Below are 26,120 nucleotides of genomic sequence, written 5' to 3'. Positions count from 1 at the left end.
GTGCTTGTATGCCAAGTCTTTATGTTTGTTTAGAGCAAGATATACGCAGCACTGCCCATAAGACGGCGCTGTAATTTTGCTGCACTTCAGGGACAACTAGGTGCAAGCCCACTGGGTTGAACCTGATGTAAACCAGAGCCGGGTCAACAGCGGCTCGCACACCTGCTGCAGTTGCATTTACTGACAAGACGAGGTCTGTGTCCTGACCACGAAGGTCATCAGAGGGTCCCGGTGCAAGGAGGGACACTGCTGCTAATCGGTCTGTGTTGAACATCCTTTTGTTGTTCAGGTTGCCGTGCTTTACCTGCAAATGAGGAGCCAAGGTTAGGTTCACGAGCATCAAAGCAGAGCAACGTTATCAGCAAAGCCACACAGCTCAGCAGAGCAAAGGGACGCACAGGATGTTAATTTGACCGGTTTCATGCATGGATTAAAGCGAATAAGACGATCAGAGGCCTGAAGCAAAATGAGTTCCTGCATTTCACACCCACAGTGCATCTGACTTGATCGTGGGCAGAGGAGCACAATTACAGCAGATTAAGAAAGCATACCTTAAAATAAGACAGGTATTCATGGTTGGGGTGGGCAGAAATTGTGTGTTTGTGTGTGTGTGTATGTATATGTATATATATTTGCTAGGAGTGCCTTTCAGGTATGCCCTTCCTGGTCAGGGATAGCCTAACCACTTTAGTCCATGCATTGTTAACCTCCGGTCTGGATTACTGCAACTTGCTTTATGTGGGGCTCCTCCTGGGCCTTGTCTGGAAGATCCAGTTGGTGCAGAATGGGATGGCTAGTTTGCAGGTGGGGGCACATGGTTGACAACATGCAACGCCTTTGTTAAAACATCTGTATTGGCTGCCTGTCTACTACCAAGCCAGAAGCTCCTGGTATTAACTTACAAAGCCCTGAACAACTTAGGTCCAGGGTACGGTAAGGACTGCCTATATCCTTATACCCTAGCTCGATCGCTGAGATCAGCTGGAGGAGCATCATTGGCTCATTTGACAGCAACACGAAGCCAAGCCTTTAGAGTCATCGGCCCAGTATTGTAGGATATTCTTCCAACAGAGATTCAGCAGGTGCTTTCTGTTTTGACCTTTTAAGAGTCTGTTGAAACCTTTTCTGTGCCACCAGGCATATGCAGGCAATTAAGAAACCATCCTTCTGTAATAAATAAATACACCTGATATGAACCCACCCGTACAATACGTTCAAGATCAAAGGCCCTCCTCTGGGTGCCTACTCCGAGGGAAGCTGGGAGTCTGGCAACAAGGGAGAGGGCCTTCTCAGTGGTGGCCCCCAAATTATGGAATGATCTCCCTGATGAGGTGCACCTGGCACCAACACTGTTATCTTTTCGGCGCCAGGTCAAGACTTTCCTCTTCTCCCAGGCATTTTAGCATGTGTTTTCAAATTGTTTTAAAAATTTTAATTGTGTTTTAAATTGTTTTTAAAAGATGTGTTTTTAAATTTGTATATTTGTTTTTAATGTTTTTAGCTACTGTAAAACGCCCAGAGAGCTTTGGCTATGGGGCAGTATATAAATACAATAAATAAATGTTAGTTGATGATCTCTGATTTTAAATGTTTATGTGTTTTTTATCATGCACATATATGTGTGTGTGTGTGTGTGTGATTGTTGTAAACCACTTTGATTTTTTTTTAATGATAAAGCAGTACAGAAATATTTGCACGAATAAACTTGATTTGTAGCCTTGGAACAGGTCCTAAAAGCAGCTGCAACAGCCACTTCAGAAGACCGCTCTCCTAGCAAAACAAGATAAAAAAATCCTTTCGAAAGTCCCTTATCCTTTGCCAATGCAGTCACAAGAATGTAAGAAGAGCCTGCCGGATCAGACCACTAGCCAATCTAGTCCTCACAGTGGCCAGCTTATTGGCAACCCTGCAAGAAGGACGTGAGCCCAGCATTAAGCTGTTGGTAGTGCAGTGTGTGTTTGCAAACAACTCTGGCCAAAATCACCGAAGTATTTGGCTGGCAGAGCGGCTTGCATTGGTTTAACTTCAGATCGCTTCTTGGGCCTGCTTCAGCTTGGGCTGGCAGACAGCCATTTGCTAGGTCAGCTAGGGCAAGTGGGAATCTTCTCCCAACGGACCATGCATAGGAGCTGTTTGCAGACAGGGCAAAGGGTTGAGTCTCTCAGGCTGCTTATGACCTGAAAGGCCGAAGTAGGAGTTTGGCAGGCTGCCAGGCGAGAGAAAAGAAATAAAACGAAACCATGGGCTGGTTGCTTCGGAGGACTTGTGTGCGAGCAGAGAAATTATGAATGCAAAATGCCAGGACCGCTCTGTTCTTGTGAATACAGGGCCTGCGTGCCTCCCTCTCTGTAGGTCTCGGGACAGCTGTCAGACAGAGAGAGCTATCCATCTGATCTGTGTTGCTCTGCAGCGCCCATATAGTGGCCAGAAAGGAGTACTGCTCCTCTTCAGCCCAAGCAGATGGCGAAGAGGGAACCCAAAAGAGGTCAGAGGAATTTCTCTGCAGAGCCTTCTGCCTTGTCTGGGTCACTGCCTGCATTGAACTTTGCCATCTGCCCCTGGTGAACTTTTGCAGTCCTGGTATCTCCAGTTACAAGGGGCCTGGGTGGAACTGGGGATGGTTTCTGCATAAGGCAGCCCCCCCAGCCCAGGGCCACATTTTGGTAATCTGTCACTTATGCCCATTTCACAGAATTAAAACTGGTGATGCTCAGAAGTCTTCCCCCCATCCCCACCCCCCAAAAAAGAAGGCAGAAGACCTATATTCTCCCTCCCCCAAAAGGGCAGGCAACTATCCCAATCAAGGAACCCAGCCCCAAACACCCCACCCCTCATTCAAATGGGAGGGGTGCAGGGGGGCTGGTCACATGCCAAAGCCAGTATTTTGACAGTACTGTGGTGCTACATTGGGGGATCTTGGCAAGCTGGTATCAGTTAGCACTGCAGTAGATGGACTAATGCTTTGACTCCTGCCTTGAGCAGGGGGTTGGACTCGATGGCCTTATAGGCCCCTTCCAACTCTACTATTCTATGATTCTATGACTCTCTCTGCTTAAACCCACCACCAGTGGAATCTGTGATCAGTGGAACTGATGGGCAGCAGGTTCAGGAGAGAGGAAAGGAAGTTTGTCTTCGCAGAGCACATGCGGTTAACTCACGGAATTCACTGCCACAACAATTGGTAGTGCCCACTTGATCCCTTAAAAATAAAACCATGGAGATTTGTCAGTGGCTGTTGACCATGCCCAATGTGGTGCTCTCTAGATGTTCTTGGTAGCGACAGTTCCCAACACCCCTAGTCAGTGTGGACAGAGATTATGGGAGTTGTAATCCAAGAATGTTTGGAAGGGGTCATGTTGGCTGTCCCTGAAATAGAGCCTCCAGCTGCAGAGGTAGTATGCCTCTGAATACCAGTTGCTGGCTGGCAACTGTGGCAGAGAGCTCTTGCACATGGGCTTCCTGGTGGCATCTGGCTGGGACATGAGAGTTGGAGAGTTTGTTGGAGATGAGAGTCAAGACTTTTGGACTCACCCAGCTGGGCTGTTGTGTACCCATTAGTGCATGATATTTATTTATTACATTTATGTACTGCCCCATAGCCAAAGCTCTCTGGGCGGTTTACAGCATATTAGTAATAAGCAGCTCTTACCAGCCTCTACTTGACTCTGGGCCCCTTCAGATGGCTGGGGTTTGTTGGTTTTTTTGCAGGTATGTGCAACATGTCCTTGACACAATAATGTTGCATTAGTGCTGGATTTATACTGGACCGTCCACACATAAGTCCGGTTTATTAGTAGTTCTGCGACGCTTCCCCTATGTTACCACATTATTGCTGGCTGGAGGGACACTCTTTTACTACAGTGCAGCAAAAGCACAATATTTTTCCAGGCTATCAGTGGCTACTGGCCATGATGGCTGTGCTCCCTCTCTGCTGTCGGGGGCAATGTGCCCCTGAATGACAGCTGGTGGGCATCACAAGCGAGGAGAATGCTGTTGCGCTCAGGTCCTGCTTGGGGGCTTCCCACTGGGGCATCTTGTTGGCCCCTGTGAGATCAGGATCCAGCAAGTGGTTCTTACATTATTAAAAAATAAACTGGAACATTTGTGGTACAGCAGTATTTCAGCAGAAAGTTGCAGGACGTGCGCTGTTTGGAAATGAAGCAAGTTGTCTGCCCCAAAACCTTTGCAGGCAGAAACAGTATTGAAAGTGGGTTTGTGTATAACCACTGTGATATCATGAATGCAAAATAAAAGGGATGTCTGGAGGGGGCCCTGGGTAGAGACTTTAAAACTACAGGCACAAATGACTGGTAGGTCCCTAATGCACATCCTTTGGCATCGAGTAGGAGGAATTGGCTCTTGGCTTAAACATTTTTTTTCCTTCCCCCCCCCCACTTATTGCAGTTCCTCCACGTGGCTTTCCATTAACTTTAAAACTGATGTGGTCACTAGAGACACACATACACCCTTCAGCATCTTTTCCACATGCAATTACTTTAATGGATGTTTTCCAATACAAAATGAAAACAAAAAACCAAGGCATAATCTTTTCAGTTGCTTGCAGTGTTAAGTTACAGAGCGTGAACCAACCTCTGTGTGTGTGTGTGTGTGTGTGTGTGTGTGTGTGTGTGTGTGTGTGTGTGTGTGTGTGTGTGTGTGTGTGTGTGTGTGTGAGAGAGAGAGAGAGAGAGAGAGAGAGAGAGAGAAATCCTTTGCCAAATGAATTTTGGACCCTCTTTTATACAGAGCACATTTCTTCCAACCTGGTGCCCTCCAGATATTTAGGATGACAGGTCCTATCAGCCCTGGCCAGGACACTTGGTACAATAAACACATGAACAAGCAAACAAAATATCTGTTTTACATGCAGAAGGTCCCAGGTTGAGTCTTAGGCATCTTCAGGTTGGATTAGGAGAAGACTCCTGCCTGAAACCTTGGAGAGCTGCTGTCAGTCAGTGTAGGCAATACTGAGGTAGATGCACCAAGGGTCTGACTCTGTGTAAAGAAGCTTACATCTTTAAGGAACGATGGTAGCTCACTGGTATGCAGCTTCCAATTTACTGTATATATTCACTTCCTGTTTCAGTAGAAACCCCTAAGCAGTTGACAAAACCCAACAAAAAGGAATCAATGTAAGAAATATGATACAAATTTCACACTCAAAACCAAACAGTGCTGCTACTACTAGTAGTAATAATATTCCCACATTTTAAGTATCATAATTAAGTAACTCTAAATAGATGGATATGGTGTGAGGGGGAAGTGTAGGGGAGCAAGGTCATATGAATTTTTCATTTTTATCTTATTCTCTTATCCCCCATTCCCCAAATGCTTTATTAATGTTCAGTAGCCAGTGGGGGAATATTTCAGCCTTTCAGGATGTTCTGTCAGTGGCCTTAAGGTAGCTATCCGGGAGCAAAGGAACTTCAAAGGGAGTCTGAAAAGTGAAACCACTGAACTAAAATTAATCGGGGCTTTCAGTGTTATCACGCGTGGATTGAACCAAGACAAAGGAATTTCAGCACATTTGTATGTGTTAATTGGCGTACGTGATGCCAGGATGTCTGTGTCATCAAGAACTATTTTGAGAATTACCACTGCTAAGTACACAACTATCACTGTATGTCCTTTTCTATATTTCATTGCCCTCTGACCTCACTTTTTACAATCCTACCCAACCAACCGTGTGTGTGTGTGTATACATATCTTCCTATATATATATATATATATATATATATATATATACACACACACACATATATATACACACACACACATTATATCTACATCTATATGTACATCTATATTTGTTGTTATGTGCCTTCAAGTCGATTTCGACTTATGGCAACCCTATGAATCAGCGACCTCCAAGAGCATCTGTCATGAACCACCCTGTTCAGATCCTGTAAGTTCAGGTCTGTGGCTTCCTTTATGGAATCAATCCATCTCTTGTTTGGCCTTCCTCTTTTTCTACTCCCTTCTGTTTTTCCCAGCATTATTGTCTTTTCTAGTGAATCATGTCTTTTCATTATGTGTCCAAAGTATGATAACCTCAGTTTCATCATTTTAGCGTCTAGTGATAGTTCTGGTTTAATTTGTTCTAGCCCCCAATTATTTGTCTTTTTTGCAGTCCATGGTATGCACCAAGCTCTCTAATGCCACATTTCAAATGAGTTGATTTTGCTCTTACCCGCTTTTTTCACTGTCCAACTTTCACATTCATACATAGAGATCGGGAATACCATGGTCTGAATGATCCTGACTTTAGTGTTCAGTGATACATTTTTGCATTTGAGGACCTTTTCTAGTTCTCTCATAGCTGCCCTCCCCAGTCCTAGCCTTCTGTTTTCTTGACTAAGAACATAAGAACATAAGAAGAGCCTCCTGGATCAGGCCAGTGGCCCATCTAGTCCAGCATCCTGTTCTCACAGTGGCCCACCAGGTGCCTGGGGGGTATGGTAACCTGGCGACTGTGAAGTCACAAGTTAGCAAGCACGAGACGGAGTAGATTTCAGGGGCAGAAGATGGACAGGACAGACTCAGGAGGGGCAGAAAAGAACATGCTGCTTTGCATTGTGCCTGATTCACTTGTGGAATTCTCCGCCACAAGATGTTTGTCGGCTTAGATGGCTTTAAAAGGGGATCCTATGATTCAGAGAAGTCTGGTTTGTCCTCCAAGGAACCAATGCAACAGAGCCTGTCCTGGCTCCTAGCTGGCAAAAAGTACAACTACTACCCAAGAACATAAGAACATAAGAACATAAGAAGAGGCTGCTGGATCAGGCCAGTGGCCCATCTAGTCCAGCATCCTGTTCTCACAGTGGCCAACCAGGCGCCTGGGGGAAGCCCGCAAGCAGGACCCGAGTGCAAGAACACTCTCCCCTCCTGAGGCTTCCGGCAACTGGTTTTCAGAAGCATGCTGCCTCTGACTAGGGTGGCAGAGCACAGCCATCACAGCTAGTAGCCATTGATAGCCCTGTCCTCCATGAATTTGTCTAATCTTCTTTTAAAGCCGTCCAAGCTGGTGGCCATGACTGCATCTTGTGGGAGCAAATTCCATATTTTAACTATGCGCTGAGTAAAGAAGTACTTCCCTTTGTCTATCCTGAATCTTCCAACATTCAGCTTCTTTGAATGTCCACAAGTTCTAGTATTATGAGAGAGGGAGAAGAACTTTTCTCTATCCACTTTCTCAATGCCATGCATAATTTTATACACTTCTATCATGTCTCCTCTGACCCGCCTTTTCTCTAAACTAAAAAGCCGTAAATGCTGCAACCTTTCCTCATAAGGGAGTTGCTCCATCCCCTTGATCATTCTGGTTGCCCTCTTCTGAATCTTTTCCAACTCTATAATATCCTTTTTGAGATGAGGCGACCAGAACTGTACACAGTATTCCAAATGCGGCCGCACCATAGATTTATACAACAGCATTATGATATCGGCTGTTTTATTTTCAATACCTTTCCTAATTATCGCTAGCATGGAATTTGCCTTTTTCACAGCTGCCGCACACTGGGTCGACATTTTCATCGTGCTGTCCACTACAACCCCGAGGTCTCTCTCCTGGTCGGTCACCGCCAGTTCAGACCCCATGAGCGTATATGTGAAATTCAGATTTTTTGCTCCAATATGCATAATTTTACACTTGTTTATATTGAATTGCATTTGCCATTTTTCCGCCCATTCACTCAGTTTGGAAAGGTCTTTTTGGAGCTCTTCACAATCCCTTTTTGTTTTAACAACCCTGAACAATTTAGTGTCGTCAGCAAACTTGGCCACTTGACTGCTCACTCCTAATTCTAGGTCATTAATGAACAAGTTGAAAAGTACAGGTCCCAATACCGATCCTTGAGGGACTCCACTTTCTACAGCCCTCCATTGGGAGAACTGCCCGTTTATTCCTACTCTCTGCTTTCTGCTTCTTAACCAATTCCTTATCCACAAGAGGACCTCTCCTCTTATTCCATGACTGCTAAGCTTCCTCAGAAGTCTTTGGTGAGGTACCTTGTCAAACGCTTTTTGAAAGTCTAAGTACACTATGTCCACTGGATCACCTCTATCTATATGCTTGTTGACACTCTCAAAGAATTCTAATAGGTTACTGAGACAGGACTTGTTGCGCTGCAGCCAACTCAGAAGGGACAGGAAGGGGGGAGGCATGAGTTTCAGGCACCTCCGCAGCCAGAAGAAGCAGAGTTGGGGATTGTTGTGTCTGAGCAGGATCGTGCGGGAGGGGGGCAGCCTGCTCTCCAGCCAGTTTCCACGAGTAACGCCCTTTCCAAGCAGCCGAGCGCACCGCCCCCAGTTGATGCAGAGGACTTGTGGGGGGAAGCCTCAGAGTCAGTGCCAGCTCCTCCTTTACCAAGCAGTTCCCAGGAGGATTCCAGTGTGGCACCGCCCCCTGACCTCGAGCCCGTTGCTCGGGAGCAGGTGTCTTCAGATGAGCTGTTGGATGCACATCCCCTGTCTCCTCGTTCCCATCGCCGCGAGAAACGGACAGGGCAAAGACAGGAATTATGAAGGAGTCAGAGATTACGTTCAAAAACATTTCCTATATAAGCCTGCCGCTCCCAGTGGGGGGGTCGTTGAGTCAACTTCCTTCACACGCTGCAGAGCATGTCTAGAGTATAGTTAGGGACTCTAGTGAGTTAGTGTAGGGTTTCCTATGAAGCGCAATGCCTTTGATGTATCCATTACTCTAATAAAACGAGATTTACTTGCACACACACTCCGGCCTCATTCTTTCGGCTCTGGACGGGACAGGACTTTCCCTTGCAGAAGCCATGCTGGCTCTGCTTCAGCAAAGCTTGTTCTTCTATGTGCTTAGTTAATCTAGCTTTAATAATACTTTCTACCAGTTTGTCTCCATTTTGGTTAATGACTGTGCTAAGGTATTGATAATCCTTGACAAGTTCAATGTCCTTGTTGTCAGCTTTAAAGTTACGTAAATCTTCTGTTGTCATTACTTTAGTCTTTTTGACGTTCAGCTGTAGCCCTATATATATACGTAGTAAATGTCACACCTGCCGTGAACGCTTCAGTTCAGGGGTGTGGCTGCTGAACTGTTCAGAGCAAGTGGAGTGGGCAGGGCAGGCGGGTGGCTGAAGCGAGGGAACAGCAGAGTGAATGCTTCAGAGGCCTGTGTTGATTGCAGCCGTGGCAGCAGGTGAAGGGGGGACTGTGATGTTCCTGCTTATAGTGTAAATATGGTAAGTGCTGTTTATATAGAAGACATATGGTAAGTGGAGTGAAAGAGGAGGGGGGAGTACATGAGCAGTAGAATGCTGGATGATTGGCTGAGCGTTTGAATGGCTGAGAGTATAAATGGAAGAATGACAGTTGAATCGGGGTGGGTGTTAGTTGGTGGATGTGAGAGGAAGAAGGTATTTGGGGTTGGATGTCAGGAGAGTGTGGTGAAAGAGGGAGTGAGAGTTTGGATTAATAATAAGTCAAGTACCTCAGGAATAGATGAAACCATACGCTTATGTAACATTATAAAAGTAGTCTTGTTATTTCTGTTATTTAATAAATACTATTTTGGTTTACCGAAGGCCTGATCCTTGGCTGGGGAATGTACAGACCAGAAGGGAGGGCAAGGTAATTACCAAGGCTGAAGGGAAACAGTAACGAATGGTGGCAGCAGCGAAGGGAGGAATAATAACATAGCAAGTATCCAGAGCAACCCAGAGTTATATGTGTAATCTATATAGATACAAAAGGAGTTGGGGACAGCATATGCACGCAGTCATAAGAGTAACCAGATAGAGAGAGACTCAGGCAAAGTCTCTGGGAATATTGGTTACAGGACGTGACTGGTGGTGCTGCCTATCAGGGGGATCTGGTGAGATCTGTGCTAGAGCGGAGAGAGAAACCATATAAAGGACAGTCCGGACTGGTGGAGTCCCTGGTGGTGCCTAGTGAAAGGCAGTAGCCACGAGCAGGTAGGAACCTGACAGGGAGAGCCAGGGAAGGGCGTCACAGGGACCAGAGGCAAACTGCAGCTGCACTGGGCTCATGGCAGGGGGCAAGAGGGAAGGAAGGAAGGAAGGCTGAGCCATGCTGGGCTCAGGGGCAGGGGGAGAGGCTGGTAAGTGGCTCATGTGGTGGGGGTAACAGCAGCACCAACAGCCGCCTCAGTAAGAGGCCGGTAAGTGGCTCAGGTGGTGTAGCAGTGGGTTCTGCCCGTGTGTGTGTGTGTGTGTGTGTGTGTGTGTGTGTGTGTGTGTGTGTGTGTGTGTGTGTGTGTGTGTGTGTGTGTGTGTGTGTGTGTGTGTGTGTGTGTGTGTGTGTGTGTGTGTGTGTGTGTGTGTGTGTGTGTGTGTGTGTGTGTGTGTGTGTGTGTGTGTGTGTGTGTGTGTGTGTGTGTGTGTGTGTGTGTGTGTGTGTGTGTGTGTGTGTGTGTGTGTGTGTGTGTGTGTGTGTGTGTGTGTGTGTGTGTGTGTGTGTGTGTGTGTGTGTGTGTGTGTACCCTTGTGCTGTCACAACACCATAGCATGGGGGCAGGGCAAGCTGGTGAGTTGCCTGGCCTGGGCCTGCAGCCACAACCTAGGCTAGACGCCAAGTGTAAAAGGCTGGGCAGGTCAGTGGCGGTGTCTGCACCCTGGGCAGGAGGCCGGGTGGGACCAGCAGTGGCGGCAGCAGCAGCCTGTGGGGGGAGGGGGACTTTGGCGATGGTAGGCGGGAGGGGGACTTTGGCGATGGTAGGCGAGTGAAGCGAGCCGCAGCAGAGCCCCTAGTGCATGCGTGCGCGCGCACGCGTGTACCCATGCCGCCCACTCAGGATAACACTTTGTGCTTTGCTGAAGTGGACTGTTCTCCACGAAACTTATACTTTTGTTAATTTTAAACATGGCTCAAGATGCTTTGTTGTTTTTGCTGCAAAAGTCTAACATGGCTACTTCTCTGAAAATATTGATGCTATTATTAATAATGCCTGTTGTAGATTTAGCATCCCCACTCATTGACTTGGGCTTGCAAAGCACGGGTATGGGCTAATAAGTAAATTTTGGAGACATGGTCCCTTCTTCCCAGGCTGTACAACTCTGCTGCTGCGAGATAATAACATCTCTCCTTTAAGCTGTCTGATTTATGTGGCTCCAGGGAGATCCAGCTTGGCTGTGGTGCATGAACAGTTTGTGTCTTATAATGCCTGCTTAATGCAAAACAGGCCTGTCGTTCCGAGCATCCCAAACTTAATATACCGACTGCTCTCTCTGTGTTCATCTTCTGCTGTGACTTGTGGCTTTGACACGAACCAGCAAGCCCCTGATTGAATGGGACTGGGGGTGTTTTCTGCTTGAAGGGAATATCCCAGAGGGGTACATTTGCTCCTCTGCTATTCACAGTGCTTGTCTGGGTTGTGGCAATAGCTATTGTTGCATTCAAAAAGAGCCTTTTCTGGCATGGCAAGCCAGTGTGGCCTAGAGTGGGATTTAATTCATCCCATTTGCTCTCCTGGACTTACTGTGTGGCCTTGGAATCAACATACGCTCCCAGCCTCAGTTTTCCATCTGTAAGACAGGGGAAACAGTGACCCATCTTGCAGGTTCATTGTAAGTTGAACACTGCTAAGAGGTGTGTCCGTTATTAGGGGCTGCGAGTTTTAATTGGTGGGGAAATGCTCTTTAATGCTACAAAATGAGCCTGGGGTGGCTCCCTTGATGTTGAGCCTCTGCTTGCTTATGTGATTTGTCAAAGCGGAGCATTGTTCGGAAAGTGGAGGAGGAGAGGTCAAAATGGTGACTCCAGTTCCCTCGCCGGCATTTTCCTAAGCAGATGTTCCCTGCTCCGTGCCGAGAAGATACTTTTTACTGCACACAAATCTGGCTTTTGGCACAGAATTTTTCAGGGTCTTCCAAATATTTTTTGGGATGTTTATAGGGATGCTCAGGCAATTTAGGTTGGAGGGGATGGATAAGCTGATCCTTGGCACTTGACAGAGTTTGTACTGTAAGCGGTATCAGTAGTATTTTATTTATTTACTTATTTACTTACTTAGTCCATTTATATCCCACCCTTCGTCCCAGAATGAGCCCAGGGTGGCAAACAAAAACACTAAAAGCCCATTAAAACATATTAAAAACAAAACATCTTTAAAAACATATTAAAATAAAACATCTTAAACATATCTTTTAAAAAAAACACTTTATAAACATCTTAAAAAGCAACCCCAGCACCAACGCAGACTGGGATGAGGCCCCTATTTAAAAGGCTTGTTGAAAGAGGAAGGTGTCCAAATGCACAGAGAACAAACAACTTCCCAAAATATGTAGTGGATCAACCCTCTCTCTCACTTCCTCCGCTCCACTTACTTGAGTGCCCATCTTCATTTTCATCAAGAGTTTTGCTTTTCTCTCTCTCTCCATGCAGGACATCTGTGAAGATCCCCACCTCTTTGTGGATGGAATCAGCTCTCACGACTTGCACCAGGGCCAAGTGGGAAACTGCTGGTTTGTGGCTGCCTGCTCCTCCCTAGCATCGAGAGAAGCCTTGTGGCAAAAGGTAAAGACGGCCCTTGGAAAAATTGGTTTCCTTTCCCCGCTCCCGTTGTGGCCATTTACTTTATGAGCATCGTCAAGATGTATTTCACTCTTTGCAAAGCTGACCCAGCTTAAGTAAAATGGTGTAAAATAGTCATTAAAAGTAGCAATAAAAAAAAGACTTTTTTTAACAAGAGATCTATCTATAGATAAAATCAACAGATTTTTAAGGACAAATGGGACAAAGGACGTTTTCATGCAACCTTGGCCAGCCTGGGGCTGATGGGAGTTGTAGTCCCAAATATTTGGAGGATACCAGGCTGACAGAGGCTGTTTTAATGGGAACAAGAACACAGATGCAAAGGGTTTAGCCTTCCTTCCTCCTTGCCATGGTCCCAATCGGATTCAGACTCTGCTGTGGTTTCAGTTAAATTTCTATAGTTCCTACCCTTCTTGCAATGCTATCCAAGCCAGGATTTCTGCTTTGTCCTTGCTCTGCAATATCTGCCTGAATCCCATCAGTTAGATTATGCTGGCTAGCTGTTGGCTGTCTGCCCAGCCCTGCCCTGTATGCATGCAAGAGCCGTGTGCAGGGTGGAAAGGTGGGCGGACACACACGCATGCATGCTTTCCCATTGCTATAGATAACCATCAGCTAATGAACATTGAAGGAGACCCCAAATACCACAGCTGTGGACGACTAGAAGTCACAATGGCTATATTTCCAGTATCAGTAGTAGTATGCTTCTGAATGCCACTTGCTGAGGATCACAGGTGGGGGAGAGTGTCGTGCGCACAGCTTCTGCTTGTGGGCTTCCCAGAAGAATCTGACTAGCCACTGTAGGAACTGGGATGTTGGACTAGGTGGGCCTTTGGTCTGAACCAGCAGGACAATGTTCTTATGAAATGACGATGGACCTGGAGTCATAGGTCCATTGCACTAGAATAATTTTCCATTTTGGTGTCTTCTTTTCAAGAGAAGCAGGAAGGTTGGTGGAGGGGAGAGATTCAGAGGAGCTCCTTCTTACCTTTTGAGTAGAGGAGGGAATTCCCTCAGATGCACCTTCTCATTGTCTATGTGACAAGTGTAGATTCCAGAATGCTCTTCTCTAGAAAACTAGGGAGGTCCAAGAAATTGTACACCCAATCGAACATAAGTACACCTGAAAGTAATGAATCTCCCATTCTCTCTTTCTGTGTATGTATATATACACGCACATACACACACACATGTAATTGTAATTAACAAAACAGAGGTGTGTTTTTTACTGGCAAAATGTTTCAGCTTCCGCCTTCATCAGCTGTTAACATACAGATGCTGTTACTAAGGTGGCAGTTATAGAGCTTTGAGGGTGGAAAGCTCAGAGGGGCGTCATTTGCAGGAGCTAAGTGATGCTGGTACTGTCCTCCAGGTTTAGGCCATGTGGTGCCAATGTGTCCAGGGAGTATATCCATACGTTCTCCCTCTTAGTCACTGCTATTGGATCTGTTCTCCCTCTTAGTCACTGCTATTGGATCTGTTCTCCCTCTTAGTCACTGCTATTGGATCTGTTGGCATCTCTATAGCTGTTACGTATAAGTCCAACAGGCTGTGGTCCTCAGTGTTAAAATGTTTTGCAACTGGCTACTCCACTTTTTTAGTCAATATTGCTGATTTGTGGTTTGTGAAGTGTGTGCATAGGTCAGCTGTAGTTCATAGAATCATAGAATTGCACAGTTGGAAGGGGCCTACAAGGCCATCGAATCCAACCCCTTGCTCAATACAGGAATCTGAATTTTTCCTACATATTGGATATGACATCCTCTTTTTTTATTTGATGACATAAATTATATTACAGGACCTTCAGGTGATGTTCTGTTTGATGTAGTATGTTCTGCCTGTCCTAGTGCTTTTGAAAGTAGTTGTCTTCATGCACGCAGGTGATACAGCATTTGGAATGACAAGGATGAGATCCAGGATTAGGGATCGGGTGCAGTCTCAGGGATGGGGAACTGGATTGGGTGGGATTGGGTTAACCCTTTCCTCATATCACTTTCCTAAAATTATGTGCATTTATGTGTACACATGCACACCAAAGCCCCCGTTCACCCCATGGGGTCGGGTAGGAAACTTAAAGGTACCCAAATGATAGGTATCCAAACGGCATGTATGCATTTATTTGTATACAAAATTCATGCTGGTCATTAACTGTGACAATAAAGATAACTGAATATATACAAAATTAAAAACATTAAAAGAATGACTAACAAATATAATCAATAACGGCATAAATAATATTTCAAAGCAACAGATACAAAAAAATTAAAACCCACACACTGAAAATTCACCAAAAAAATGGAAAATGGACTGCCTTCAAGTCAATCCCAACTTAAGCGACCCTACGAATAGGGATTTCATGGTAAGCAGTATTCAGAGGAGGTTTACTATTGCCTCCCTCTGAGGCTAGTCCTCCCCAGCTGGCTAGGGCCTACTCAGCTTGCCACAGCAGCACAAGCCAGCCCCTTCCTTGTCCGCAACTGCCAGCTGAGGGGCAGCTGGGCTCCTGGGGACTATGCAGCTTGCCCACGGCTGCACAGGTGGCAGGGCACGTCACCCCTGAGCCACTCACTTCTCCTCTGAGCAACATGTGGCTGTAAGGATACTGGCCATTCTCTCCCTTATAACCCACCCCCTTAGCCTCACACCATCCACTTCCAACAGCAATGAAGGGCTACAAGAACACTGGGCTGCATTGCAGGGTTGTTGTAACCCCCCTCTTTCTCAGCAGTTGAAGAGGGGGGCAGAAACCTGCCCACCAAGGACAGGAGGAGTGTGGAGGACATGGATGGAGCTATATGGATGGCCTGCCTTCAAGTCTATCCCAACTTATGGCGACCCTATGAATTGGGATTTCATGGTGAGCGGTATTCAGAGGGGGTTTCCCATTGCCTACCTCTGAGGCTAGTCCTCCCCAGCTGGCTAGGGCCTACTCAGCTTGCCACAGCAGCACAAGCCAGCCCCTTCCTTGTCCGCAACTGCCAGCTGAGGGGCAACTGGGCTCCTGGGGACTATGCAGCTTGCCCACGGCTGCACAGGTGGCAGGGCACATCACCCCTGAGCCACTCACTGTGGGGTGTTTAGCTGGCCCTTGACACCCAGGAGACACGAGCAGGGATTTGAACTCACAGACTCTGGACTCTCAGCCAGGCTCTTCTCCCCACTGTGCTATACCATCTCCTTCACCAAAAACAAAAAAGCATTTAAAATATGCCTAAAATGATGGAGTCCAACCTTGTTACCACTACTATGAAGGCCCTGCGTAATACTAGGATCTTTGGGTTTTTCTCCTTTGTACAGGGGCAAGTAGCAACTACTTGAGAGGGTGGGAATCTTCATAGGGAAACCAGTGCAATGAGAAAGGACTGAAAAGTTTACCCACACACACATACACACATGTGAGTAGATTTAAACATTTCAAAAATTAGAGTAGCTTGGCCATGAGGAAGAAAAGTGCATATAGATTGCAAAATCAAATGCTGGTTACAAGTTGCAGATAGATCCTAAGCGCAACAAAGACTGAATGTATGTATTAAAAATATTTTATGTCCTGCCCTTCTAAGTTCATAAACTGAGCTGCTCTGGATGGCTAAGAATAAATAATAAAAGTCTGTTACTATTCATGATTTTTCTTCCCACCGGCACAAAAGAGACGCTAGTGGCAGTTGCTGCTCTCTAGTGGGGGATCGCTGAATTTCTGCCTGTCCACACAGCGAATTCTGATCCTGATGTACTTGTCTAGATCAGCCTTTGCTAACCTGGTGCTCTCTAGTTAGGGCTAGGAATGTCCTCTGCCTTGAAACCCTTGAGAGCTGCTGCTGCCAACCAGTATAGACAGTACTGAGCAAGATGGACCAATGGCCTGAATCAGTACAAGGCGGCTTCCTATGATCGTTGGCCACCCTTGGAGTAGATCATGGTCTAACTGTACAAGGCAGCTCCTTGCGTTAATGTCTGGCTGACATTTAGTAGGGTTACTTGAGGAATTAGCTGCTCTTCCTACGCTGGCTGCCAGTCAGTGCCAGCCTGCTGCTCTTCCTTCCCCTAGCTTGATTTCCTTCTTGGGAAGTCTTCAGCTCTGCTGAGCAAAATTGCTTCCCTCTCTGCCCCTGACTCAGTCCTAGGAGGCTCCATTCAGAGAGAAGAGGCCCACGAGAGCCTCATTATTTCAGATCTCGCGGTTCCTCCCTCGGCAACCTGGTTCTTTTGTTTTTTGGTTTGCTCAGTACTAATTTTCCAAACACTTCGCTTTCCCGGGGGGTAACAGGAAATGCAGAGAGCTTTACCTGCTTTTGGGGAGCCTTTTCTATTTATAAAAGAGTGTGTGTTTTATGGACAGGATTGAAGCTGAAAACCTTGTTGCTCTGAGTTAGCATTTTCAAGATTTGTTGCCTGCTTCCTGAACAGGATCTGCTGGGCAAGGCAGTTGCTGCAGGAATTCATTCGGTGGTGTTGCAGGGGTAACTCAGGAGAGTGCAGCTTTGGGTCTTTTATCAGAGCAGGGGTGATGATGTCATCTGCTGGAGTGCCAGAGTAATCGACAGACCCTCCTTGCTCCTGCAAGTGAATGAGGTGATAAAGAGGCTTTCAAGTTTGTTGGTTTGACAGATTAAGCTATAGGAAATCAGAGAATGAGGAAAATAGACAAGCAGAGGATGGATACTTCTTTACTTTTCTTTAATGGGGTTCCTACTTCATGACAGCCCTTTTAAATGATAACACTTCTTAGCAAGATTGTCTGCATTTCTAATTAAAAGCAGCTCTGCGGGTTTCGATATGTGTAAAATGACTTTCAGGAGGAATAAAGCCATCTTTCTGACCTAGGGATGGCTTTATAGGGACATAGTGCAAGAATCCAAATTAAAGCATACCCAACAGGTGGCTGTGCAGTTGCCTATTGAATGCCTCCAGTGTTCCATTGTCGTAGCGCTCTAACATTTAGGAAGTTTTTTCTGATGTTAGTTGAAATCTGGAAATCTGGTTCAGTCCCTGGTATCTCCAATTAAAGCATCTCGAGCAACAGGACAATAAAAAAAACTCTGCCCTTTGCCCCCATCATCCCTGACCATTGGCCATGCTGGCTAGGGCTGATGGAAACTGAGAGTCCAACAACATCTGCAGGGCCTTGCTCTATCTAGCCATTACACCAGAGGTGAGGAACCTTTTCAGCCTGGCTGGCTGGATCCTGAGGTTCTCCAACCCCAGCAGGCCACTTTGGCAGGTGGGCGGGCCATCTGCCTGTCAGTCACGTGGCATAAGTGTAAGATCAGATGACTAGTTTTCCTTTGCAGCGTAGCTTGAGTTCAAGCCACGCTGCAAAGGAAGATCCGAGCAGAGCTTGAAATCAGCATTGATCAGGAGAAAGTGGTTTTTTCCCCTGGGTTTATCCTGCTAGGTCACTGAGCAGTTAATCAGCCCTGTCCCTCCTGTCCTGTGCAGAGATGAACCAAGGGTGAGGTTGTGTGTATCTGAGACATTTTTTTCCAAAGCTGTTGGACTTGCATGACATACCCCACAGGGGTGCAAGCTTCCTAATCTCATAGCCGTTGCCCGGGTCTCCAGAGACATGTGAGATGGGTGTAATTCAGAGGCAGTTTCCACTCTGAGGGCCTTTTTCCCCACCTTGCAGGATCGTCTTGCAGTGCAATGTTGCCGGAAGTTCCCAAATCTTTGCTCTTGGAGTGAATCTGATCCTGGGGCAACCAGGACATGTGAGCAAGCACCTTGATTTACTTTGGAGGCTTTGATCTGTTTACTTCCTTTATGTTTTCCAGACATTGCCATATGGTGCAGGAATTTATTTTGGTTGGGTGACTGCTTTTCAGTCTTTCTCTTGAATTGTCACCCCAGGTCTCTGGCTGTGATTGCATCAGCATCTCTGCCTAATCTCTGGATGTCTCTTCAGAGCTTTTTTAAAAAAGGAATTTTCACTGGTGGGAAATGAACCCAAAGGGGCACTTTTAACTATGCAAAAAGGCACTCTTAAACATTCATTACATTCATTCATTGGCGATCACCCGTGGCCGAGTAAGATTGTCTTCCAGAGTAAAGTCTCTAACAGTGGGTCCGTAAGTGACTGTGGAGGCCAATTCTGGATCCACACAGCCTCCCTCAGTGAGGACATAGGTTTCCAGATGGAAGATGGTCAAGATGAGGATTTGCTTGACGTGCCTTCCGCTTAGCTCGTTTGTCCCTTTCGCCCTGTACTCGTGCTTCTTCAAAGTCCACAGCACCTTTGATAATGGCCAACCTCCAATTGGGACGTGCATGGGCCTCTTAAACATAAAGGATCCTAGGCAAAAGGGCAATAAAATACCCCTAGGTGATGCTCTCATCATCCTTGACCATTCACAAAATACAAAATGCATAAGAAAGCAATACTACAAAAACTCAAAAACTTCCTAACGTAGAGTGGTACGACAATGTAACCAATGATCTAGAGAGGTGTTGGGCTCACTGGAGGCCTTCAAAAGGCAGCTGGACAGCCACCTGTCGGGAATGCTTTAATTTGGATTCCTGCATCAAGCAGAGAGTTGGACTTGATGGTCTTATAGGCCCCTTCCAACTCTATGATTCTATAATTCTGTGATTGTAAACTGGCTGTTCAGGTCTTGCACACAGCACTTTGGCAACAAGTGGGGTTTTTTTGTGTTCCCCCCCCCGAAAGATTAAATCTGGATTAAATGGGGTGGGGGCAGGGTGCCTTTGTTGTACTGTTTTCAATGCCTGCTTAAAACCTTTCAGTTTAGGCAAGCCCATCCAGACATGTAATCTTATTACGTACATAGTTTTTAAAACAAAAATCAACAGTTTTAAAAATCATCTAAATTTTGACATGTAACCTTATTATGTACGTAGTTTTAAAAACTGTTGATTTTTAATCTAAATTTTGACAATTGTATGATGTCTACTTGTTTTTAAAGTCTGTTAATTTTTATTGGTATTTTCTTCTGAATATTTTGTATTTTCTGTAAAATATGTTGAGGGTTTGTTTTTAAATTACATGGTATACACAACTTCTTAAATAACTAATGAGAGCCTGTTGCTATAGGGCGGTTTAAAAGTGTAATAAAATAATAATAATAATAATAATAATAATAATAATAATAATAATAATAAATAAAACAAAACAAATTCCTGTCATCGATGTAAGGTTCAACTGCCAGTCCTTTCAGCTGTTGCAGGAGAGGGCGGTTGCCATCTTGTCCATATTGGGCCAGCCCTGAGACTGAGTGAGAGGAGTGATGCAGGAGGAACAATACCATTTGCTGCCCAAAAGCTGCTACACAGCATGACCTCTGCCCGAATTGCCAGCTACCAGCCTCACTATGGCTCCATCATGCAGCATAATGATGTTGCCCCCCCAAGTATCTAAAAGCCTGCCTCCTTCCCTTACAGATGCTCTCAGGGTGTTAAGGTCGGGAGAGGGATTCCCGTTGGCACTTCTGCCACCCTCAGAAGTTCAGGGGCAGGCGGCCCAGGAGAGGGCTTTTTCTGTGGTAGCCCCTAAGCTGTGAAAAGTCTGGCACCATCGCTGTATAGCGTTCATCGTGCACCTCTTCATCCTGGTCTTTGACCTCATGGTGAATGGTGGGCAAGAAATCCAAGTAATAATAATTCATTCATTCATTAATAACATGAAACAGCAGGAATCGTAGAATAGTAGAGTTGGAAGGGGGCTGTAAAGCCATCAAGACCTGCTCAATGCAGGAATCCAGCTGCACAGAACAACACATCTCTACGGTTTTGGTGGGGATACTGACTCAGTTTGAGAAGGAGATGAAGACTCTTGGTTTGTCTCTTTCCCTGTGAGTTGGCTTAATTCAGAAAAGCTTAGCTCCTGCCTGTTTGTTAGTGTCCATGTGTATGTGTGTCTTTCCCTCTTTCCTCTCTCCGGGGTATTGAGATACATTTTTAACTTCTTAAAAGCCCCAGGGCTGGGTGACTCTGTTTCCATAGGCCCTTGGCAAGCTAACTGGTTGAAGTAAACACACAAACATGCACAGGATGGTAGCAAATGTGCTTTGGGTTTCTGGCATATGAAGAGCAGCAGCCAACAGCATGAGAAGCTTATGGAGGGTGGTTGTTGTTGGTTTTTTAAAAACATAGGAGCCTCCCAGCTCACGTCTGCAGGATCAGATAAGAGGTCCATCCATTTGTCAAGAGTGCTGAGAGTTATTAGGAGACTCCTCCATTCACCTCGCAGAGCTGCAATTCCCAGAGTGGTGTTAACAATCAGTCCCTCTTCCGAGGGAACCCCTGAAGTCATAGCTCTGCGAATAGCAGAATAGGAGTCTCCTTACAATTCTCAGCACCTTTAACAAACTACAGTTCCCAGGATGCTTCTGGGGGAAGCCCTGACTGTTTACAGTGGTATGATACTGCTTGAAATGTACACAGCAGATGAGGCCTCAGTTTGTGTAGGATAGGCAGAGGGATGGCAGTGTGACAGCTGTTGAGCCCAATTCCTTATATCTAGTCCAGCATCCTTTTCTCACAGTGGCCAACCAGTATCTTTGCCTCATCTCTGGGGGCACCTCTTTTAGTGGTCCCCCATGGCTCAGATGCCCAGTTTTAGCCCAACAACAGCCGTGCATTCAGTATTGTGAGCCTGATTCTGTAGAGCTCCCTTCCAGCTGAGATCAGGCAGGCTCTCTCCCTGTTGAACTTCAGGCACTTGACAAAGACATTTCTATTTCAGCAGGCATTTTGAGCAAGTTGTACTGTGCCTCTTTATGGAACCCGTGTTTTTAGCGGTTTAGTTTTTGTTTGTTTGTTTAAAATACTGTATTATTTGATTATTTGATTGATGAATTGGTTCCCTGATTGCTGTCTAAACCCTTTTGTGACTGTCTATGGTGAAAAGTAGTCTATAAATATTGGAGATATTTGTTTATTTATTTATTTATTTTTATTATTTGATTTATATTCCACCCTCCCTCCCAGCAGGAGCCCAATAATAATAATAATAATAATAATAATAATAATAGTGAGTCAGGATCCAATTTTTTGGAGGGCTTCAGTTCTGCTTTTAATGGCCCTGGTAGACCTGAAATGGGGGTGGCAGTTTCCAAATGCTGCCCATTCCAAAATTGGGTACCATCACTAACAAGGAGGCTTGCTTTCAGGGGAGTCGCGGGAGAGGAGCGTATCTCAAAAATACTCTGCTCTTAGGAACATAGGAAGCTGCCTTTATACTGAGTCAGGCTGTTGGTCCATCCAACTCAGTATTATCTACACTGACTGGCAGCGGCTCTCCGGGGTTTCAGGCAAGGGGTCTCTCCTATCCCTTCTTGCTGAACCTGCTGAAGGTAGAACTGAAGTCTACTGCTTAAAAAGCTGGAGTTGCTGGGATTGAACCACTACCTGGTATGCATACAATTGCTACATAAAAAAATACAAAGCATTTTTTCTCCTTCATAGCATCAAAAGATACTTTTCTCAGGGGAAACGGTTGTAGCTCAGTGGTAGCGGTATGCATGCAACTCGAGAGCCAGTGTGGTGTAGTGGTTAGAGTGTTGGATTACAACCTGGGAGACCAGGGTTCAAATCCCCCCATAGCCAGGAAGCTCATTGGGTGACCCTGGGCCAGTCACTGGCTCTCAGCCTCAGAAGAAGGCAATGGTAAACCACCTCTGAATACCGCTTACCATGAAAACCCTATTCATAGGGTCGCCATAAGTCGGGATCGACTTGAAGGCAGTCCATTTCCATTTTCCATGCATGCAACTATACGGAGTGCAAGAGGGTGGTTCTCTGCCCTCAAGGAGCTTACAGTCTAAAATTTAGCACTGGGGAAGCAACAGATGAAGGAAGGCAAGGCAAGCGGGAGGATACGTGATTGACTGTAACGTGTCTTTAGCCTTGGTTACAGGCAGGGATGGAAGGATCTGACCGGATTGGTTCTCTTAGTTTCTTGTTTTTCCAATATGAAATTCAGTTCTCAATGTTTCTGCAGCATTTTCAAGAACTGTCATGAAAATTCTTTAGCATTTTAGTGTGGTTTTTTTCCTAATAAATACATCTTTGTATGCAGTTTTGACTAAGGTACAAACAGCAAATCTCCTAAATCCTTATAATGAGTTTCTGTATGTTATTTTTACTAAGATATTCATTTCCCTGCACTTTTCCTGCACTTTTGTAAGCATTCTTTGGTTGGAGAACTGCATTGCAAAATTCAGATAAGTGTGAATTTTGAAAGACGGCTGTGTTTTATTTTTCATGCTGTTTTGGAAAGTGCAGATTTGATAGATCTGGCTTTAAACGCAAACGGGATCCAATTTCTCCCCGCTCCTCCTTACAGGATTAGATGCAGTCAGGAATGGGGAGGGAGGAAGTCTCCCCACTTGTGGCCGTTGCTCCTGCTTCTTCTCAAGAGGCAGGTCCTTCCCCCCTCCGGACGCAGCATCCCTTCACTTAGGAGACCTCATTTAAACCTAAACAAGAGTGCCATTTGTCTTGTTTGGACATTGTCGTCAGGCGGGTTGTCAGGGAGGCTGACATCAGAGTTTGCATCCCTATAGATTTATTGCAGAGCATCAGGATCTGTCCTCATCTGCAAATGAGACGAGGGCACCCAGAGGAAATCCCCCGAGGGTGCTCCGCGTCACTGCACCAGGTTGCCTAGCACCACTGGGACAGGGGAGGGGAAGCCGGAGAGCGAGAGAGGCAGAGTTTGCAAGTGTTGTTATTCCCCACACACCCCCTTTGACACATTGGCCGGTTGGAGAGCCAGACGGTGCTGCAGAACCTCACCGAGGAGAAGGAAGAGAGGAGGCAAAGCGCGAGCAGCGATGGATTTGGAGGCCGGTGAGCTGGAGCTCCATTTGGTGCAGGATGTCCAGCTGACCAAGTGCATGCGGCTGCGGGTGCAGAGCCTCCAGCAGAAGAATGAGAAGCCTCAGGACGGCGAGAAGCTCCTGCAGGCCAACGAGTTTGTCTACCGGGTGGACTTCTCTCGCCAGCACGGCCTCCGCTTCCTGCGCTGGGACGTCGCGCTGCAGAAACCAGGGAAGGTGACCATCATCGGCACCTCCCAGCACTGGACCCCGGACCTCACCAACCTCATGCGGAGGCAGCTGCTGGAGCCGGTGGGGGTCTTCTGGAAGAAGCCAGGCTCCCAGGAGTTGGAGTGGAACGAGGCCGATGCCCTGGAATTCGGGGAGAGGCTGGTGGAGTTAGCCAGGATCCGGAAGGTGATGTACTTTCTCCTGGCTTACACCGACGGTCTCGAACCGGCCCATCTCAAGTGCTCGGTGGTGTTCAAAGCCTGACCCATCCTGGCCTCCTGGCCTGTCTCGCCCGCAGCTGCTTAAGGTTTCCTGTTTCCATCTCCTCCTCTTGGCTCTGTGGCTCTTGTTTGTTTGAAGCCAGAAAAGACAGCACTGCTGAAAGGCACAGTTGATTTCCTCCTCCTCCTCAGGCGCCTGCTCAGTTCCAGGACCAGCTCCGATGACTGCAAAAGTTCCTTTATCTTGCAGGACCGGCAAGCCTGGTTATTTTATTTTATTTTATTGCTTCTGTAATGTAGAAGACCAGACTTGCACATGAGCAGCTTTTGACACTCTTACATGACATGTCCTGCAGAATTCAGAGAAACAGCAAGTGATGCAGCTTATGTGGCAAAGTTTCCTGCTGAGAGGGGAGATGTGTCCCCCTCACCCCACCCTGACCACTGACTCAAAAAAATCCTTATAATCCTGATACAAAAGGCCCCAAGACAATCTCAGAAGCCTACACAGCAAGGTTGGATTCAGTGACCAAGAGCACCCGGAGTGGCTGACACCCTCTCTCCCAGAGCCTGGGAACCTGCACAGCTCTGAATGCCCTCCTGAGTCTGGAGTATATCTGCCATAATGGAATCCAGGACCCCATGTGGGACCCTGAGGATTTTAATTTTCTTTTGCCTCTTTCAAAGCAAGCCTCTAGTCCTCATGTGTGCTGGGAGAAAAGTGGGGGGAAATAGCTTGATTCTAGGGATCAGGACCTATTGGCTCTGTTACCTGTGTTCCCCATATCCACATCCTTCAAGAGTACCATTTTCAATGCTGCCACCACTCAATTAGAGCACTTCCATCACACAAAGTGTTACAAATATATGCCCCAACACTGCTTAGCATCCTTGTGAAGTAGATACCATTTCACAAATTAGGAACTGAGGCTCAAGGAGAACAACCTGGTCTCCCGGTGAATCTGTGGCTGGGGTTGGATTTGAACGCAGCTCTCCCAGGATTAAGTCCATCCTCCAAATCATATCAGCGCTGTTTTCCCTCTCTTGTATCAAGGAGAATAAATTCTTCGCTGCTTTTGGAAAACAAAAGAACTTTTCCCAGTTGTACAAGGTGTATAAAAATTCTATAGATGTAAAGCTATTTTAAAAAATATATTTATTTATAAATTGGAGCCATTGAGACTTAATGGATTTTATTTTTCTTGCTGAACCTGCTGGAGGAAGAACCAAAGTCTGCTGCTTAAAAACCTATGCATAATATATATTTATTTTTGCATGTGTCTGAGAATCCTTCTGTACATAGGCCTGTGCATCTGAATTTTATTGATTTATTTCCTATGGCTGTAGCTCCATGGTAGAGAATCTGTGTTGCATGCAGAAGGCCCTAGGTTCAATCCATAGCATCTCCAAGTTGAGCTGGGATAAAGACCCCTGCCTGAAAACCTTCAGTGCTGCTGGCAGTCAGTATAGACAATGCTGAGCAAGGAATTCCCATATACATCTGGTTGGCCATTATGAGAACCGGATGCTGGACTTGCTGAGCCGCTGGCCTGACCCAGCAGGGTCATAAGGCGGACCAGCGGTCTGACTTGGGGTAAAGCAGCTTCCTACCCTCTTACGTCTTACTGGTAGGACACCTTCATTTAATGCAGAAGGCCTCTGGTTCAATCCCCAGCTAGATGGACCAGTGGTCTGATTCAGTATAAGACAGCTTCCTATGTGAAACAGCTTTTTTCCCCTTACCCGACTGTCCTGGCTTAGGCGTTCAGCATCTGCTGCTCAGAGCCTTTGAGAATCCCAGCAAAGAAACTGGAATATGAGACCCTGCCAACTGGAGAAGCAGAAAATAGCATGCATTGCCTCTTTATTATTTGTTAAATCGAAGATCTTTAGCAGTCCCCTAAGAACTCGGTGGCGGTTTGTTTTTCAGTAGGGCTTCTGTGGTTGCATTTTGCTGGTGCCCAGCGATTCTGGACCCAGAGCGCATGAATTAGTGCATGAATGCAGGCGAGTGACGGTTCATGTTGGATTTCTAACCCTTAACCCTATTGGGAAGGAATAGGGGAGCCCTTGTGCCTATTGGGGAGGGCACTGCTAAGCAGTGGAGATTGTGGGGAGGAAGGAGAAGCATCCCACAGAGTCCTTACTGCAGTGTATTGTTTGGGAAATGGACATCAGCCCTCCGTGTGGATGCAGTTGGATGATGTATTGAGCAGGGGGTTGGACTAGATGGCCTTATAGGCCCCTTCCAACTCTACTGTTCTATGATGTCTTCAGCTGCACTGGGTACTGTTTGTGAGTGCTTCCTTAAGCACTATTTTGCACCAGGTATACTGTGGAGCGCTGAGCCCACCCCCATTCCCCTAGTGCC

The 26,120-nt window shown here is 46.3% G+C and overlaps 2 protein-coding genes across 3 annotated transcripts in view; both read left to right on the top strand.

The window, feature by feature from the left end:
- Nucleotides 1–26,120, top strand: part of CAPN5 (calpain 5) — a 106,084-nt gene that overhangs the window by 37,813 nt on the left and 42,151 nt on the right. For both annotated transcript variants that reach the window (XM_061629025.1, XM_061629026.1), the window contains exon 3: nucleotides 12,373–12,504. In XM_061629025.1, the coding sequence (XP_061485009.1) occupies nucleotides 12,373–12,504 (132 nt within the window). The remainder of the gene's footprint in view (nucleotides 1–12,372; nucleotides 12,505–26,120) is intronic.
- On the top strand, nucleotides 23,090–24,994 carry OMP (olfactory marker protein). Its single transcript, XM_061629028.1, has one exon. It carries the CDS (start codon nucleotides 23,313–23,315, stop codon nucleotides 23,790–23,792), a length of 480 nt encoding a protein of 159 aa, XP_061485012.1. The 5' UTR covers nucleotides 23,090–23,312; the 3' UTR covers nucleotides 23,793–24,994.

Source organism: Rhineura floridana, chromosome 5, assembly GCF_030035675.1.
Source record: "Rhineura floridana isolate rRhiFlo1 chromosome 5, rRhiFlo1.hap2, whole genome shotgun sequence".
NCBI lineage: Eukaryota > Metazoa > Chordata > Lepidosauria > Squamata > Rhineuridae > Rhineura > Rhineura floridana.
This window is presented reverse-complemented; position numbering and strand designations above follow the sequence as displayed.